At 35.7% G+C, this 20852-nt stretch overlaps 1 protein-coding gene across 2 annotated transcripts in view; it reads left to right on the top strand.

Annotated features, from left to right (window-relative positions):
• CEP85L (centrosomal protein 85 like) overlaps positions 1 to 20852 on the top strand; it is a 161658-nt gene that overhangs the window by 37460 nt on the left and 103346 nt on the right. For both annotated transcript variants that reach the window (XM_039246031.1, XM_039246032.1), the window contains exon 3: positions 13504 to 14291. In XM_039246031.1, the coding sequence (XP_039101962.1) occupies positions 13504 to 14291 (788 nt within the window). The remainder of the gene's footprint in view (positions 1 to 13503; positions 14292 to 20852) is intronic.

Genomic DNA, 20852 nt, shown 5'->3' with positions numbered 1-20852 from the left:
TCTTTTATATTGCTATTTAGAGAATGACCTTTTCTCCTGTCTTATCTCTTCAGTTAGTTAATTGAAACTAATTTATTTGTTTTAACAGTAGCAAATATCATGACTTTTTCTTGCTAATTCATCAGGTGTTAAATACAAGTTCCTTTAATCTTTTAGGGACGAAGAGCATGATTCTACTTTCTCCTTGAATTGGGCCAGTATGAAGATGTTTTATTTTTTGGACTTGCATTATTTTTTGCTTTTACCTCCAAGCTGAGCTCCCAACTCCTTTCCCTGTTGGTTTTTTAGTAACACATGAAGCAATGACTGATTTAAAAAAATTTTTTTAATGTTTTTTATTTATTTCTGAGAGAGAGACAGCATGAGTAGGGGAGGGTCAGAGAGAGAGGGAGACACAGAATCAGAAGCAGGCTCCAGGCTCTGAGCTAGCTGTCAGCACAGAACCAGATGCGAGGCTCGAACCCATGCACAGTGAGATCATGACCTAAGCCGAAGTCAGATGCTTAACCGACTGAGCCACCCATAACCGACTGAGCCACCCAGGCGCCCCTAGCAATGAGTGATTTTAGTGGTATATATTACACAGAACTATATAGAGTATCCTAATGGCCAAATAATCCGTTGAGTTTAAGGCATGATAACAATAGGTAGTGTTACTTGGAGGCTATTATATATGGATAAAGCATGAGGGCAAATAGGATGAGAGTTTTAGGAAAGGATAAGGAAGGAGTGTGAAGAATGGTGGATGAAAGTAAGATGGAGTAGTAGAACTCTGGAAGACTGACAATAACAGAAATTTGGGACTTCTGTAGAAAACGAATCAGAATTATGGTTTGAGTGACTGGTGCTGGTGAAGAATGATCTTGATTGTGTTTATGATGGACTATCTGGAGAGGTGAAGTGTACTGTTTAAAAAAAGTCACCTGTTTAAAAATGTTACCTAAATATAAGAATTATTTTTAGGAAGTATATTTAAGTAGGCACATATAGCAGGCATATTCTGTTTAGTTAGAAGGAAAGCTTTGTGTGTTTGCTTATGAAATACTGGATTCCATTTAGGATATGTTTTCCTTTTTCATAATATCCATTTCATGGGAGCTATTTTTTTTGCTCTTCACCTTCTCTGTTCTTTGGTAATTGTCCTGAGTCTTCTAACTCAAAGTTTTGTTTTTCATTGTTGGATTTGTTTCATGACATAACTGTTTTATGTTAAGGGATCAGGAAAATAACCACTGTGGAGGATTATTGAATATTAAGAATAGCCTTGCATTAGAACATAACTCACAGGTTGAGATTTATAATATGATATCAGCTTTATAAACTAAACATGCTTTGTGTTAGTTTATTTTATATGAATGTCGTGTGGATGTGCTTTACTTACTTTGGCCTTGTCTTTTTGTTATTCACTAACCATAGATCTATAAAGTGTTTTTTTTTTTTCTTATTTATAAAATTAAGTCTGTCCTTATGAAATCCCAAACATTATAGAATAATTCAAAAGTGTTCATCTCCTTTGTTCTGTAACTCCCATGTGAGAATTACCGTGGTGTATACTTAATATTAATTTCTAAAGAATATGCATGAAATTTGGACCAGTGTTACCAAGTATAATTGAGTTTGTTTTAGAGTGTGTCTACCGAATATTTTATTTAGCTGCCTTTAACTCTGTTACTGTTCCTGTTTGTCTTGGAGGAGAGTATATCTTCCTTTATGATTTCCAGTGCTGTGGCATGAAGTGCTGCATTATTTTGGTTTGTTGTGACAATTTTTAGGTGAAATGTGTAAATGCATATGAATTCTTGGAGGATTGATTATTGTAAAAATCTCAACATACATATTAAATAACTACATGATTTACATACCACATGGAGCTGACTGTTAAACAAAAACTGTTGATTTAACTCAAAAATTTAACGTACTATATTTGATATCAATATATATACTTAACACAATTGTAGATTACAGTCAGCTTTTTTTCTGGAGATATTTAAGGTAGTTTATTGAAAGCAGTAATAGAGCTGTGTGGTCCAGTATGGTAGCCACTAGCAATATCTGACTTACTGAGTGCTTAAACTGTGCCTCATCCAAACTGAGATGTAAAATGCACACTGGACTTTGAATACTTTGTGTAAAAAAATGTAAAATATCTTGATGATACTTTTTAATACTGATCACATGATGACATGATAGTATTGGATTTGTTGGGTTAAATCAAGACATTCTTGAAGCTAATTTTACCTTTTTACTATTTTCAGATGTGGTTACTATAAAACTTAAAATTACAAGTGCAGTCTGTGTTATATTTCTGTTGGACACATTGGGCATACTGGTATTGACAGTGTATAATTTGTAAATGGTTTACTTTCAAAGATTTTATGAGTGTATATGTTTATATATTTCCAAGTAGAAACAACATTGGCTTCTCAAAGCAGCTCCTGTAAGCCCACTTAATATTTAATGTGAAAAAATTTATATTGATAGCATTATATCTATGATAAGTTCTATTCTGCTGTCAGTCTTGGAGTACCAAGAGTACACCCCTTTTATCATTTTGACAGTGATAAGAGCTTCACTGCAGTGGGATTGCCCTAGTTCCTTTAACAAAGAGAAGTCAGTTGATTATGGTGGGGATTAGGTAGGGAAGATTTTAAATTGGAGAATTGCTAAAATTCTGAAGAGTTCTGTTGTTCAGTTGGGAAATGGGAAAAAGGAATAATATCAATAATTCCTGCTTGAATTCCCCTTTCTTGGGTCTGAGATATAGGCACTTCCTCAATTAGGAGGAAGGAAGGAACATTCATTCCCCTGTAGTCTCAGAGCATAGTTTGCTGCGAGGCCAGTAGGCACACACATGAAGGTGAGCAGGTAGAAGAGTATGATAGCACCACTCTGATAATATAACATTTGGTTGGAAATTGAGTATTTAGGAGAAAAGAGCCAATCTTGCTACAGGCTTCTAAAGTTTGGCTGCTCTTTGCAAATAATAATTATGTTACATAATTTAAGTATTTAACCTGTGATAGTAAATTTTGAGTTCTTATTTACCTCAATAATTATTTCTCTTTATCTATAGGACAATTGTGGTTGAATAGATATACCTCTGTATACTAAATGTAAACTTAATTTATTGGGTATAGATCAAAGTACATGGAATCATTTTTATTCAGCTCCATGGTACATTGCTTTAAGTAAACAGTATATCTGTGTAGCAAGTTGTCAGACTTTAAACAGAATAGGCCTGTCTAATCAGACCCCTAACCTGCCTTTTATCATTGGTTTTAACTCATGTTCCAACTGATGCTCTTTGGCCACTGTCACATCCTCCAAGTATCCTGTGTGAATCATCTGAAAAATAACTTGCATTCTTTTTTATTTGAATTCTTTAAAAACTTAAAATCTATACCAGTATAGAGTAATTGAATACAGAATATAAGTGCTCTGTGAATGACAGATATCCAGTTTTATAAATGATTGTTATATATATGGAACTACCTTTCCTTTTTACTTAATAAGTATTTATTGAAAATTTAATGTCTTTCAAGAACTGGAAAACTGAAAAAGATTAAAATGGAGGGAGAGGATTACATCAGAATCTTAGCAGGAATGGAACTCTGGTACAGAACTATATTCTAAAATTAAGATTGAATGATTTGCTTTTAGCCATGGTATTTTGAGATTTCAAATATAACTAAAAAGAGTGACTTTTTTTTTCTATTTAGCAAGAAGTTGAAGTACTAATTTAACAATAGCGGTATGACCTTTTACACGTGGTAATTTGTTCGTGAGGTATCCAATTCAGGTTGGTAGGAAAATATATCTGTGACTAAGGATAGATACATCTTCAAGACCACCAAATAGTAACATGGACCACACTGGCAGATCATCAATTTCTTCCAAGGTTTTCTTGCCAAGACCTGGAGGCTGTAAATAGCTGCTGTTACCATAAAAATTAGTTTGAAAGAGAGTTGTTTTTGAAGTATGCAGCACTTGTGTAAATGTGGGGCCAGAACTGAGTGATTAATGAGGAAAGAAACAATAGGAAATTGGGAGTATAGGACCCTGTGGCAATAAAAGAACTTAATTTTATTTAAAAGAGGCACAGATAGAGTTAAATAATTTTTTGCTTTCATAATTTCCAACTGCTAACTTGTATTAGAGATAATTTTCTTATCTAATTAACCTCATTTATTTCAAAAGGAGGGAGTGATAAAAATGGAATTCAATTTAATCATATCTTCATTAGTTGTTTTTACTAAGAAATAATAGGGCTGTTTAATAATATAAATTTTGAGGTCATCCTGTGAATATATATCAGAAAGGAAGAAAATCAGAAAAGTTATGATTTGGTGCATTATTGTTATCATCTGAAAGGTAAGGACTTGTTCAGTCATTTATTCAATAGCCGATATTTATTGAGTGTCTGCTATGTGTGAGATACTGTGCTACGGGTTAGGATTAAACAGACATTTCCCCTGTTCTGTGTGCGTAAAGTCTAGTGGAGGAGACAGACAGGAAATAATTATCATAAAATAAGAACAGGACGATGGATGAAATACAAAGGAGATAGACCAAAATCCACTGGATTAGGTGAAGGAACCCTAGCAGAAGTGATGTTTAAGCTGAGGCCCAAAAAGTTAAGTCGGAACTGGCAGGGCACAAGGCAGGAGAGTAGGCTGAGAGGACAGCATGGCCAGTGACTAGAAGGTGAGAGATTCTGGGGATGGAGAAGAGAGCCAAACTGGATGCAAGGAGGCCACTTGTGTCGCAGGTGACTTGTTCATAAAACCGAGAGTGGGAAAGGAGAAAATGAGGTCACTGAGGAGACATTTAGGAGATGAAAACAGTACATTATTTCTTTTTAAGCAGCTTTATTTAGATGGAATTCATATACTCTACATACAGTTCAGCCATTTCAGGGGTACAATTCAAGGATGCCTGCTGGCTCAGTTGGTAGAACATTCAACTCTTGGGCTCAGGGTTGTGAGTTTGAGCCCCACGTTGGGCATGGGGCCTACATGTGCATAATTCAGTACCATTTGGTATATTCAGAGTTGTATTATCTATTGCCAGTATCACTTTTCATTAGCCCCCCAATAAGCCCCACTCCCTTTAGCCATCATCCTGAACACTCTAATCCCCCAGCCCTAGGCAGCCACTAATTTTGGAGGATGTCGTAAAAATTTCCCAGGGCTTTTTCTTTTCTTTGCTTATGTATTTTATTACAGTGAATAGGTTTTATTGGTTTTATTTGCCAAATGTTTTCTCTAAACCCCCTCATTTTAAAGTAAAATATTCTCTTGCTCTTAGTTTTTTCTTTTTTCTTTTTTTACAATTCCAAATATATGTCAAAATAGAAAGTAAAATGGTAAAACCCACACGCACACAGCACCAAATTTATACAATCAAAAATTATTCTTCAAATCTAACTCCACAGGTCTGCCTAACCCCACCGTTTAAGGTATTTGTACTCAGAAGGGAGAAACTAGAGGGAAAGAAGCCAGAGAGGTGTAATTTGGGATAGTATAGGTAACACTGGACTGAGAAACAGGAGACCAGCATTCTATTTTGAGATTTGTACTTGGTCAAGTAATTTAACCTTTATGGACTTTAGTTCTTCATTTGCATATGGGTGTAGGTCAGAGGTTATGCACAGAACTTTTTTTTTTTTTTGGCTTGTGAAATTCCTTCATGGCAGCATTCAAACAATTATGATTTACATTCTTTTTCTTTTTATTTTTATTTTTTAAATTTATTTCTAGGAGAGAGAGAGAGTGAGCAGGGGAGGGTCAGAGAGAGAGGGAGTCACAGACTGAAACAGGCTCCAGGCTCTGAGCTGGCAGTCAGCACAGAGCCCGACGTGGGGCTCGAACCCACGAACCGCGAGATCATGACCTAAGCAAAAGTCAGACGCTTAACCGACTAAGCCACCCAGGTGCCCCAGTTATGATTTACATTCTTTTGCAGACGACACACACTTTTCCTTTGCCCCTCATCTCTACTTAGTTTTCTTGTTGATCTGCATTGTTTCTTAAAATGAAATATTTGAATTTTAAATTCTTAAACATGGCATATAATGGCATCATAGATCTAGTGGGTTTGCAGGAGATTTGTTTGCTAGAGGTATATTTTGTATCTTTATGGACTTTCATTTTTACCTTTAGTGTTACTTATCCATCCTTCCACTCATATTTTCACTGAATTTTTATTATTTTGTTTCTTGGCCTTGTAAAATATGAATGCTTGAAACTGATGACCAAGCTGAGCTGGATTTAGTTCATTTTAGTTCCCTGTGATGAGCCTATGTATTTTGGCCTGGAAAGGCTGTTCACATGGCCATGGCTGTAGGGAGATTAATGACTTCATATCTCCTCAGACTTGCAGATAGAGGATAGATGGATGGATAGATGGATAATTTGTTGTCTGTTCTGTCATAGTACACCCATACTTAAATTAGGTCGTTTGTGTTTTTATGGAGTTTAAGAGTTTTTAATATAATCTAGATATGTTCCAAAGAGATAAATAATTTGCAAAAATTCTCTATTTTATGGGTAGTCTTTATATGTTCTTGTTAGTCTCATTGGCAGCAAATTTTAAAAATTTTGATAAAATCCAATTTATCTTTACCTTTTTTTGTTGCTTGGGCTTTTGGTATTGTATTTAAAAAACCACTGTCTGACTTAACATCGTGAAGATTTACACCTATGGTTTCTTCTAAGAGTTTTATAGTTTTAGCTGTTGCATTTAGGCTTATGATTCATTTTGAATTACTACTGATGGATCATACAAAGTAGGGGTCCAACTTTAGCTGTACAGTTGTACCAAGTCTACCTATTCTTTTAGTTGTTAATGTAACATTACGATATGCAACCCTTAACTTGACTGTCTAGATTGGTGATTAGAATCTTTGTCTTCCTCTCACAAATAAAAGGACCTTAAAACATAGGAATGCTGATCTACCCCCGTTTTGAGTTATATGTCATAGTTGCCAAATATTTTGATTCTATTTTTACCCCACAAATTAGATACTGTTTTTATTATTTTATGCAGTTATCCTTCATTTTTTAGATTTAATTGTGTTTACTTAAAAAAAACTTCTAAGGAAAAAAAATTTTTTATTTATTTTTTTAAATTTTTATTTATTTCTAGGAGAGAGAGAGAGAGAGAGACAGCATGAGCAGGGGAGAGTCAGAGAGAGAGGGAGACACAGACTCTGAAATAGGCTCCAGGCTCTGAGGCGACAGCACAGAGCCCGATGCGGGGCTCGAACCCACGAACCGCGAGATCATGACCTAAGCGAAAGTCAGGACGCTTAACCAACTAAGCCACCCAGGCGCCCTGTTAAATGTTTATTTTTGAAAGAGAGAGAGAGCGAGAGAGTGAGAGAGCTTAACCAAGGGAGGGGCAGACAGAAAGGGAGGCAGAGGATCTGAATTGGGCTCTGTGCTGACAGCAGACAGCAGACAGTCTGATGCGGGGTTCAGACTCACAAACCACTAGATCATGGCCTGAGCCAAAGTCAGACGCTTAAGCCTGAGCCACTCAGGCGCCCCTTATTTTTATTTTTTATTTTAGTTTTAGCAGTTTAGGGGTCAGTTGTTTTCTATGTGAAAGAAACTAAAGGAATCTTACTAGTTCTTTTGGTGAGTCTGTTAATCTCCATTTTTGTTAGCTGAAAATATATTTTGCCCTTACTCATGAAAGATAGCTTGCCTTTCCAAACAGTTCTTGGGTGCCAGTTATTTACTGTTAACCCTTTGAAGGTAATATTTCCCAGTGTTGTGGATTTCATTATTGCTGTTGAGCAGTTGGCTATCATCCTGAGAGTTCTTTTATGAATATTCTGCCTTTTCTCTCTGGCTCACTTCTCATTTTCTGGTGTTCTTTAGTTTCCTAATGACAAACTTTAGTCTTGCTCTGCAGCTGTGTATGTAATGGTGAAGTATGAACCCTGAGGGAAGGGCTATTTTCATATTTTTGTGAATAATGTATTTTCATTGTCTTTTCTACCTAGTACAATTGCTTGTACAGAAATAATTCCTAGGAGATTCTTTGGTTTAATTATTGTTGAGTTTCTTTTGATAGCTCTCTTCCTACCAGAATGTAGTTTAGAATATTTATAAAAATATAGGAAATGCCTAGAAATGTTCATCTGTTTTTTAAAAGAAAGGATAGAGTTACATGTAGCATAAAAATAATTTTTTTTCCCTGATTTGATATCATTAAAGTGTTAGGAAGGGAAAAAAGTATCATGGTGGTATATAAAACTTAATTATTTCCTTTGGGTTAAAGTTTTTATTTAAAAATTTTTTTGGTATTTCATTGAATGATAAATATATTAAGTGGTTATATTAAATAAAATATTTTGATATGGGGTTATATAGTTTCCTGATTAATTTTTTAACTATGAAGACTTGTGATTTATTGTAATCTAGGTCTGGAGGGTTTGGTCTTTTTTGAATTCATTTCCTTTTTACTGTAAGAAACATAGAGCAGAGAGAGAGACTACATATATACAGGAGAAGATAGAAGCAATGTATTCATCTATTGCCAGATAACAATAACATGACAGTGAAGCAGAAGGCTGAGATTTTGTTTAGTATTCAGAATATATTATTTTAAATATTATTCACTTGTATTATCAGGTTACAGTGAAGTCTTCCTCTTCTATTTTTCCCTTGCAAGCTGAAATCTATCTGAAACCATTAGCTGTACTATGCTCTCTGTGAATGCTATAGACCCAGTCCTCTGGCTTTTAAAAGGACTACACTCTGCTGGTTTCACATTTCATTGTGGTAACTTAGATGTGGCCCAGATGCCATTGTAATAACTTGAATTTGAGATTTGTGTCTACAATCAGATAGTATAGTAAAGCACATTAGGAAGTACATTGTGTCTACCCCTAATTGCCTGTGTTTCATTAGGGCAAAATAACATTTTTAAGCCGTTAAAATTATTACTTTCTGGACTCATCTCTGAGAAATAATTGTCCTTTTTCTAGATATTCATACTCTAAAATTTTAAATTTTTTTCTTCATTATTTCATGTTGTATGTGCATGTGTATGTAAGTGCATATGTGTGTGAACAGACTAAGCTTTAATCCTTAGTTTTGGCAGTACTGAATTCTGAAAATTACAGTCAATAAGTTTTTACACTAGAACTCAGATATTGATGATGGTTCGACTTGGGGTATATAAACTTGAATGCTTCAGAACTGGAATCAGACCCGGATGGAATGATATTGTAGTGAATAGAACAGAGAATCACTTACTAAACAGTAATATTTCCTGGACCCCTCCTTATCTTAACTGAATCAGGATCTCTTAGAATAGGGCTTCAGATCCCAGGTAACTTTTTTAGTATGTTAAAGTTTGAGAACTTCAGATAGTGACTTTTAGGTATAAATTCTATCTTCTGTGTAATTTTCTTTGAATAGAATATATCAATTTTTTTCAGATTTGTAGGACTAAATACTAGTCTGATATAGAATTTGTTTTTATCACCAGTTGTTGATTTTCTCTGCAGTTGGAAAATACTGAGCTAGCACAGGAAGACAGAAAAGTAGCACATTATCAGAATAAGTAACAGCCAAGACAGTGATCTCTGGTATCAGAGGTTTCAGCTGTGACATGGAAAGTGAGACAGTCACCTGATACATTATTCATACTTAAGTAACAGTGTTATTTGAGATATTTTAAACTCTTTGAGGTCACAAAACAAAACATCTTTGCAGTAGTTTGACCAAATGGTAAAGTTATGCTCCTTGAAAAGAAATTAAAATAAGACATTGTATGTTCTCTTTCCATGATGAGGGGGTGTATCTTTAAGTTTGGGGTGTATTCTTTCATACCATTTCCCTGCTTGTGAATAAATACATATTTACATACATTCACTTACATGCTGGCATATTTTAAATATTGATATATACAGACAGATTGCCCCTCTTCTCTCAAAGGCTATAACAATTTATGTTCCCATGATTGTAGGATATTATAGCCTTTAATACTTTTATGAATAGGATAAGGAACACACTTTAATTATTAATGAGTTTGAACATCTGTTTTTTTTAACATTTATTTTCATTTCTTCTGATTTGCTTTCTAATTTCCTTTGCCTGTTTTAAAATTGGTTTGTTAGGTTTTGTTTTGTTTTAATTTATTGGAGTTCCTTATATAGTATGGATATTTACTCTTTTGTCTGCTATATGATGGAATAATGTTTACTTAGCTATTTCAATGATGTGATAATAATGAACATTTTGCATTGTATGGGAATTCTTCTGAGTCCTTTGTGTGTATTTTTTCTTTTAATCTTCACGGTTGTCATGTCTACGTTATGGATGAGGTGACCATGATCCAAGAAGGTTAAGTAAGTTGTTTGAACACGTGTGACTAAGTGGGAGAGTCAGGATTTGAATCTAAAAAGACTAGTTTTAAAACTGTTAACATTTAACCTTATACTTGATCTTATTTTTTTCATTGTAAATAACTGAAAATTAAAAATAAATTTTTTAAAGTTTTAAAGATATTCAGGGCACCTGGGTGACTCAGTCAGTTAAGCATTTGGCTCAGGTCATAGATCTCATGGTTCATGACATTGAGCCCCAGGAGCCCTATGGACTCTGCGCAGACAGCCTAGAGCCTGCTCGAGATTCTGTCTTTGCCCCTCTCTGCTCTTGCTTTTTTTTCCCTCTCTCAAAAATTAATAAACCTAAAAAAAATTTAATAAAAATAATCATTTAGAAATAGTGACACAAACATGTATATGTTTGTATATCTATATACACACTGGCATAGTTGGTAAATAGATGTAATACTATAATAATACAGATATTTTATAGACGTTTAGTGACATTTGTCTTATTTCCATTTAGAACTGACCTTCAGTAGCATTCTCCCATTCTTTTCTCTATTGATTACCATAATGATCTGTTAATCTTCATGTTGCTAATCATTTTGCTTTAATCTATCCTCAACAGTGTTTTTGGAATAATCATTTTAAGTATGGTTTTGATCATGTTTATTCCTTTGGAAACCTTTCAGTGGTATCACATTTCTTGCTTAATGAAAGCCAGGCTCTTTCTTACCTTGACATTTGAAGACTTACATAACTGTTTCACCCTTACCTTTCAGGAATTACCATGAGTGTTTTTTTTTTTCTGTTTAAAAAATTTAGTTTGCTTGCTGTGATGCAATATGTAGTATACTAATCTTTGAATCTAATGGTTCAAGTGCAGATTTCCATGACACTTTATCTTGTTTGCATGCAGTACTACATAATGCAAAGCACTGTCATTTCTAGAATTTCTGTATAGGTATGACCTAAGATGTGGCAGACTGATTGGAAAGGGGGTGAGGGATTCAAGCACATTTTTCTGAAGCAGAGTTTACATAACAAACAAAAGATTTTTCTTTCTTTAGATTGTGTATTGGGTTGATGGGAGATAGTGTGTAGGGGGCAGGACTAAAGTCCATCCCAGCCACCCTAGGGTACAGCCACTGGTGTTAGCTGCAAGCTTACAGTGTCTGGCAGACCCTCCTTACTGTGTGATATTGAGCAATATGCTTAACTTCTCTAAATGTTCACTTTCTCCCTTGAGCAGCCTTTCTTGACATTGCATACAGCAGATAAATGGGATAATTTGTTTTTTGGGAGTTAATATTCTTCTAGCTTTATACTTTAATCAGTTAGTGTTCTTAATCAGCAAAAGAAGTTTGCTGACCTGATTGAGCAGATGAATTTATTTAAGAGTGCCTGGTTCATAGAATTTGGGGTGGGGGGAGGCTGGAGAACCAGGCTTCAGGTTAAACTTATAGCTAATATGCCTCAAATCATTTCTGCGAACTGTCACTTCGCCAGCCCCACCAAGCACCAGTGCTGCCCAGTTGTTGCCCCTTTTGGGCTGGTGCTCCCATTGTGGAAGGCTGATGCCTCTGCTCTTGCCTACACCAGCCAAAAATGAAAGGTCCATCTAGAGCCCATTTTTTAATGTGATTCCCTTCCAGACTGAAATATTGTGTCGATGCTTCTGATGTCTGCATCGTAGTTGCAGAATATATTGGGAATTTGAGGTCTAAAATTAACTTAGGGAGATTCGACTTATAATAATGTGGGAATTTTCCTGAGTATAAAAGGATTCTGCAGAAGCTGATGAAAAGTTGAACATGATAAATGTTCACTATAATACTTTTGCTTGTATTCACTCATCTGTATTATTTTTTCTTCTTCATCTCCAAGTGAATAGATTTGTGTAAAGACCTATTGGAATTTAATTATTTGAATTAGTCTGCCTAGCTCTTTCTCATGTGAATTTTCTTATGATCTTTTTATCATTTCTTTTTGCATTATTTCTTTTAAACAATATCAATGCTAACAAGTAATACTAAATATGTTCTAGTATGTAATATGGAAAAATATAGAATAAACTCTGAAAGTTGCCTTTTTCCACTCACCTCTTCTCCCTTATACTTTCAATTGCTTTCCTCTTTTGAAGCGTCCTCTAATAAAATTATAATCTTTAATTTTAAGTTGACACATTTGATAATAATTTGGAACTTGATGGTAAGTTTATGGAATATAGAGGTCTTTATTTGTGCTTTGAGTTTCCATGGAGCCTACTAAAACTGTTACTTGTGTGTAGAACAATAATACAGGAAGATTTGACCTAAGGCAATAGCTGTGTAACCATTTTGGAAGTGAAGGCTTACAACTTAGGGATTTAGTGAATGTGCAGAGAAAGGTAGCCCTTTCAAGTAGACTCCAGGAGTTCTAGCTTGGGAATCATACCATTGATGATACCATTTAAGGGAAGACCGGAATGGAGGAATTACTCTGCATCTACAAATATATTGCTGGAATGCTTTCTGATTATGTTCCATTTATTTTGAGCAAGTGCATGTGACGGGGGGAGGTGCGAGGGAAGAGAGGGAATCCCAAGAAGACTCCCAGCCTCCAGTGCAGAGGCCGATACAGGGCTTGAACTCAAAAAGTACGAGATCATGACCTCAGCCGGAATCAGGAGTTGGACGTTTAACCGATTGAGGCACCCTACCCATATTTCTGATTGGAATTAGAGTTTGGGGAGGTGCTAGAATGTTTAAGTGTGGCATAGATTTCCACAGTTTAGGAAAGACCATGAAAAATACCATTTTCTAGTTATTTCTGAGGCTAGATGATGAATAAGACCTCTCAGTGAGGAGATGGATTTTTCTTTTAAAAAAGCCAAAAGAGTTAAATAAGGTCACTATAAACGTGTTTTCTAATCCTTTGTCATCTGTAAGTTGATGGTAAATGGGCATATATTCCATTGTGTATACATTTTTAGAAAATAGTATTTGAAATATGGTTTGTTTCAGATAAACATAATGATAACTCATTTTGCTAAAAGTGTCTCTGAAAAACTTGTGCTGGGAAACCATATTCAGATATTTGTTTTGGCATTTTGTATTTAGCCTCATTTCCCCCCTATTAATTATAACTAATTTGACATTCTTTTCTTCTTCCAGATCATTCAACTTCGAGTGGCACATTATCTTTTAAGCCTAGTCGGTCGTTGGTTACTCTTCCTACTGCCCACGTCATGCCATCTAACTCCAGCACTTCAGTTTCCAAACATAGTGAATCATTGACGTCAGACGGCTCAAAATGGAGTACAAGCCTCATGCAAGCATTGGGAGACCACAGTAGGGGAGAACAGGACTCTTCACTAGACATGAAGGACTTCCGGCCCCTCCGGAAATGGTCATCTTTATCCAGACTCACTGCCCCGGATAATTGCAGCCAGGGTGGCATTGTTCACACTGGAGAGTCCAGGAGTGGTTTGGAAAAGACAGGGAGAGGCAAGGTTTTAACATCACAACTAAGAACAATTGGGCCTAGCTGCTTACATGATAGTATGGAGATGCTTAAACTAGAAGACAAGGAAATAAATAAAAAACGATCGTCAACTCTGGACTGCAAATATAAATTTGAGAGCTGTAGCAAAGAGGACTTTAGAGCTTCTTCCTCCACCCTTAGGAGGCAGACCTTAGACATGACATACAGTGCCTTACCTGAAAGCAAGCCCATTACAACAAATGCAGAGGCTTTTGAACCTATGAAATATTTAATGCTTGGTCAGCAGGCAGTAGGTGGAGTTCCCATTCAGCCTTCTGTGAGGACACAGATGTGGCTTACGGAGCAGTTGCGGACAAACCCTTTGGAAAATAGAACTACAGAGGACACTTACAGTTTAGCTCCTTGGCAACAGCATCAAATTGAAGAATTTCGACAAGAAAATGAAACACCAATGCAGGTATGGCTCAGAGTTTAGAGTTTGCTTCCCTCCAGTGGATGTTATGAGCACAGTAGCACGCTTGCAGTAAGCACGTGACCGTGTGTCCACAGACACTGATGGTTTTGTTTTTCCTCCTGCTTACAAGTTACTAAGCATAAAACTCCCAAAATATTATTTGGATAAACAAAAGTTAAAAAATAGTTGAGGCTGATTAAGATGGAAAATTTAAAATCTTGTACCTAACTTAGTTTTTACTTCCCTTCGCATTTGTTAAGTAGGCGAAAAAATAAAGAAAAACATACTTAATTTAAAGAAGCTTGAAACAGAAATGGGGACTGGCACAGTATAATTGGAAGAACGTTAATTCTGGAGTATGAGGTCTTGGATTTTATTTCTGGTTCTGTCAGTTTCAGAACTTGGATAATTTTCTACCTGTCACTTAATACTTCATTTCTTTGGGCCTCAGTTTCTTTTCCCTTCTTTTTAAAATTTAGATATAATTGACATATTACATTAGTTTAAATCCTACATCGTAATGATCTGCTATATATGTTTTGTGACTTGATCACCGCAATAAGTCTAAGTCTGGTTAATGTCCCTCACTATGCATAGTTTCAATTTTTTTTCCTGCTTTTGAGAACTTGTTCTCTCTTAGCAACTTTCAAATATATAATACAGTATTATTAATTATAGTCCTCATGCTGTATATTATATATTACATTCTCATGACTTGTTTATTTTGTAACTGGAAATTTGTCTTTTGATTCTCTTCACCCATTTTGCCCACCCTCAGCCCGTGGCAACCACCAGTCAGTTCTCTGTATCTGTGGTTTTTCTAAGATTCTACATATAATTGAGATCATGTGATATTTGTCTTTGACGGACTTAATTCACTTAGCATAATGCCCTTAAGGTACATTCACGTCACAAATGGCAAGATCTAATTTTTTTAAATGACTCAGTAATATTGTGTTGTATATGTACCACATTTTCTTTATCCATTCAATCATCAGTGAGCACTTAAGGTTGCTTTCATGTCTTGGCTATCGAAATGAGAGCTGCAGTGGATGTGGGAGTGCATACATTTTTGGGGGTTAGTGTTTCCATTTCTTTCAGATAAATACCCAGAAGGGGAATTGCTGGATCATATGATAGCTCTATTTTTAATTTTTTGAGGAACCACCCACACTCTTTCCCATAGTGGCTGCATCAGTCTACATTCCCACCAGCACTACACAAGGATTCTCTTCTCTCCACACCTTTGCCAACACTTGTTAACTCTTGTCTTTTTGATAACCATTCTAACAGGTGTGAGGTGATACCTCATTGTGGTTTTGTTTTGTGTTTTAATTTTTTTAAATGTTTTATTTATTACCGAGAGAGAGAGAGACAGCATGAGCAGGGGAGGGCAGAGAGAGAGGGAGACACAGAATCTGAAACAGGCTCCAGGCTCTGAGCTAGCTGTCAGCACAGAGCCGGACGCGGGGCTCGAACCCACAAACCACGAGATCATGACCAGAGCCGAAGCTCAACCGACTGAGCTACCCAGGCGCCCTGCATTTACCTGATAGTGATGTTGAGCACCTTTTCATGTGTATAATCGCCATCTACATGTCTTCTCATTTCTTCATCTGTGAAATGAGAAAGTGGAAGTAAAGTTATTTATAAAATTTTGGTGGTATTTGAAATATATTTAGGTTTATAAAATAGAAGTGTGCTCATTTTAAAAAGATTAAGTTGGATATCAAGATTTATTAATCAGTTTGAGGAAAGTACTTTATAAAATATCACATACAAAGAAAACAGGTGTGTATCCCCTACAGTAACATGTAAATGTGTTTTCTATTCCAAGGTAATTTCCATAGCTCATTTTAACTGGGAAAGCAATTATCTGTAGAATTTTTTTGTGAATGCTATCATCCATTTTTTATTAACAGTATTTTCTGAGACCAGTTAATTCTATCAGAAATAGTAAACTTTCCCTAGAGAAAACATAAAAATATCTGTTCATTACGGCTACTAATAAAAAAATAATAAAGATTGAAGGAATATATTCTATGAAAAGATAAGGAGATCACTTAACTAGGAACCTCACAGATCTGAGAACAGTTCCAAAACAAAGACCCACCCTAATGTGCTACATTCACAGGAGAATCCTTAACATGTCCCATGTGCCTTCCTTACTCTTGTTTTGGGCAAGACTGCTTATAGTCTTGATTATGTATATTCAAACCACATACTCAAGCAAGCATTATTATAATGTCTGAACTACAAATCAGAAAAGAACAATTTAACTAGACTTGTGATTTATCAGTTCAAGATACTGAAAGATAGAAAATGCAATTTTTAAAAGACTTTTATTTTTTTAATTGAAAAAAAATTTTAATGTTTATTTTTGAGAGACAGAGAGACAGAGCACCAGGTGTGAGGGCCAGAGAGAGGGAAACAGAATCTGAAGCAGGCTTCAGGCTCTGAGCTGTCAGCACAGTGCCTAACTCAGAGCTTGAGCTCATGAACCATGATATCATGGTCTTAGCTGAAGTTGGATACGTAAGTGACTCAACCATCCAGGCGCCCCTGTTAATATTTTAGTTCTCAAATGCTTTGTGATTATCAGAGAACAGAGATCAACAGGGATCAGGCATATACTTCTCCAGCTGGAATTTTTGTACAGAATTGTTGTTGTCCAGGGGGTACTGAGTATTTCTCTTCCAACCTTTAGTAGGTTGTGATGACCTCACTTAAGTCAGTAGGCAACTGAGAAAATTGGATGAATTGAAAGCAGTAAGTACTAATTCACTCCTTTCATTCTGCTCAGAGAAACCTCTGCTGTAAACTAGTTTTTTTCCCAGAATCTTGAAGCAGTGCAGAGAGGCTAGGGAGCTTGCAGGTGCACTGCAGAGCCAGACTTCTTTTTAATTCTTCTCCCTAATACATGTAAAGGAAGAAGACTACAAAAGGACAAAAGTTGCATGCGCCCTGGAATGTCCTGAATTTTGGTTAACCATATTTGGGATGGTCTCTTTGTAGTGTTTTAAGTTTTGTAGTGGAAAGATGAAGCCAGGTAAAGAACACTTAGACACTTCATTCAGTTGCTGTGTTTAAATGATCACTTCTCTTATTCCCTTCTTGGAGTACTACAGAAAACAAGTCTTCAATGCCTTCTCCTTGGAGCCTCCAAGTGCTGTCTTTATTATAAAAGTTCTCATCTTAGATGTTTCTTAAAAAAATTGACTTCCTTTTAGTCTAATTTTTATATAAAGGGAAGAGCCATAATAAGGATTGGTCCATCTGATAAATTGTGAGAATGTGTATGATTTTCAAGCACAACTGCTTAAACACCCACCATGAAAAAACCCTCTTTTTACACCTAAGGAGAGGAATTTGGCCAAGGGTCACAATCTAATACCACCATAGATATATATAGAACTTTAGCTTATCTGATATTCACAGTTTATTTTCCTGCTTTTCTCCCTCAAGAGCTTACTATTGTAATGTGGAAGTTTTGCTTTTCTTAGGGATAATCATTGAGTCAGCCTCGCAATTTAATACTCCTGATGTTCTTTGCTTCCCATGATTTCCTGCTACATCAGCTAGAGTGCAGGTAGTGTGTAGTACTCTGAAACGTGTTCCTTTGTGAATGAAGAGAAGCCATCTGTGCCTTCGGGGGGTTAGAACACAGATCTCCAGGTGGAAACTGTCTTTGGGTCTTTTCTCTGTACTATGTTGTCCCTCTCCTGTTACCTTCCCCAAAATCTCTCTGACCCTACAAGGACCATAACAGAAGAGAGAAACAGACAACAAAATCTTGTCTTCTCTTTGGAAAGAATGTATCCCGTACTATGTCCCTCTTGTATTTCTTTTGTGGGGAGCAGGGGAATGGGTTGGGAATGGAAGGTGTATACCTCTGAACTACACAGTATCCATTGGATGCCTATAAGCTCACAGTGCATCTCTTAGGCAATAGTGAAGAAATGGTCTCTTCGTTGACAAAGTTGTTTATCCTTTTTTCTCTTATATTCCCTAGGATGTTTCTAAGTTCTGGGTTGCAATTATTAAAAAGAGGAAGATAAGATTTTCTGCCTAATTAAATCATGAAGGGGCTTGATCAGCCAAGATATTGACACCTAATAATTTCAACATTTTTTGCTGGAAAATTTATATAACTAAAAAATGTAAATAAAAATTTGATCAAATGACTTAAATTAAATGACTTGGTTTTTGTCTCACATGATAAGAGATTGCAAAGGGTTTTATTTTTTTTTAATGTGTATTATTATTATTATTTTATTTATATATTTTTTTTTGAGAGAGAGACAGAGACAGCACAAGTCGGGAAGGGGCAGAGAGAGAGGGAGACAGGATCCCAAGTAAGCTCTGTGTTGATAGTAGCGAGCCTGATGTGGGGCTCGAACTCAGGACAGGCGAGATCATGACCTGAGCTGAAGTTGGAGGCTTAACTGACTGAGCCACCCAGGCGCTTCTGAAAAAATTTTATTTTTAACAGGAGAGTGTTTTCTTATTTTTTTCTTATTTTTGTATTGTTTGTCTTTTATTTTTTGTTTGTTTTTACTGGTTAAAAAAAAATAACTGCGCATTGAAAGATGTGGACCCTATGATATTCTAAATAGTGAGGATGTGAGATTGTGATACATTCACTAGGTAGCTAAAAAGCATATAATTAGGTTTTGTATACATGCTATATAGTAAATTAGTAATGTGTTTGATCTTTCAACTTTTCAGCATAGAATTGACATATAATTTTATGCCTTTTAAAGTTGTGCTGTTACTTAGCAGCAGAGCAAATATTTTTTGAAAATTTATCATTTTACCACTTTGCCGGAAGTCTAAAAATAATCAAAAGGAAAAGTAAAAAATCTAGATAGTAAATTCATTATTTTATGTAAGTCTGCCCTCTTGTGGCTGAATGAGGAAATCTTGATCTTATTTTATTTGAGAAAAGTCACTGAAAACAACCTACAAAATCAAAACTGCTTATAATTAATATGGATGGACCTTGAGGGTGTTATGCTGAGCAAAATAAGTCAGGCAGAGAAGGACAGATACCATATGTTTGCACGTATAGGAGGATTAGGAGGAACTTAACTGAGGACCGCGGGGGGCGGGGGGGGGGGGAAGAAGGGGAAAAATAGTTGGGGAGAGGGAGGGAGGCAAACCACGAGAGACTCTTGAATGCTGAGAACAAACTGAGGACTGATGGGTGTGGGGGGGGTAGAGGGGAGATGGGCATGGAGGAGGGCACTTGTGGGGATGAGCACTGGGTGTTATATGGAAACCAACTTGACAATAAACTATTTGTAAAAAAAAAAACTGCTTATAATTAGATTGTTATCGATAAACTCATATCGATTATGAGTTTATTAAAGAGAGATTTCACTGAGTTCAGAAAAGTTCTTTTTATTGTAGGTCGTTTTCATTAAATAAACATTTTGAACCAACTAAAGTATAAAAGGCAACAGTAAACATTTAAAAATTAGTTCATTTTTAGTGCCCTGTAAATTAAGAGTAGAATTTATCCTACAAGAGAAAGAACATTAGATATTTAAACATTTTAAAATACATTGTTTTATTATGTCTTACTTTTTACATATCATGATAAACAGAATAAATAAGTTCCATTTAAAGAATAGGTTTTTGTTCTACATTATAATCTGAGTTACAGTGTTCTGTAATCTTCAAGAAAAAGGTTTTAATTTCTATTAAGGGCAGAATGAAAACAAAAAACTTATTTATTCCTATTTTACTTAAGAAAAACCCCGTAACTTCACATTTTATAGTTTGATGTTGATGTTATAGTGAACAATATAATGGAAGGCATACAATTTAGCATTTCAAATTTTCCACTTTTCTAAGATCAGTGCAGCTAATAATAGAACTTGGTTACTTTTTTCACAAGTAATTACTGACACCGGTGAGGTGAATGTATTGCTTGTTATTTATAAGCTTTTTAATTGATATTAGGGATTTTTCTCACCTATAGATGAGGCTTTGCTGAAGAAATCTCCCTGTCAGTATAAGATTCCTTTTTCTTCTTTTCTTAAATATCAGTGAACCAAAACTGTCTCCCTCCCCATCTCTAGAACCTCTCACATACCCACGAAAAAGCATTGTCTTCTTTACGATACTGTTAGTGGCACTTGTGCTACAAACCAGAGTTGGTATACTGACTTTTCAAATTCTTTTAGTAACCACATTTTGGAAGGTCAGTAAATTATGTGTCCTCTACTCTTTTAATAATTGCTGTATTAGTAATATTCTTGAATTGAAGTTAAAATTATTAGATTATGCAGTATAGGTATAAATTACTTTAGACCTAATTTTATTTAAAATATTTTTTTAATGTTTATTCATTTTTGAGAGTTAGAGACAGGGAGCTAGTAGGGGAGGGTCAGAGAGAGAGAAGGAGACACAGAATCTGAAGCAGGCTCCAGGCTCCGTGCTGTCAGCACAGAGCCCAATGTGGGGCTCGACCTCACTAACTGAGACCATTACCTGAGCCGAAGTTGTTCACTCAATCGACTGAGCCACCCAGGCACCCCATTTTAGGTCTAATTTTAA

This window comes from Hyaena hyaena, unplaced genomic scaffold, assembly GCF_003009895.1.
Source record: "Hyaena hyaena isolate Hyena2069 unplaced genomic scaffold, ASM300989v1 scaffold_279, whole genome shotgun sequence".
Classification (NCBI taxonomy): Eukaryota; Metazoa; Chordata; class Mammalia; order Carnivora; family Hyaenidae; genus Hyaena; species Hyaena hyaena.
The sequence above is the reverse complement of the archived record's forward strand: the minus strand, read 5'-3'. Positions and strand labels throughout refer to the sequence as shown.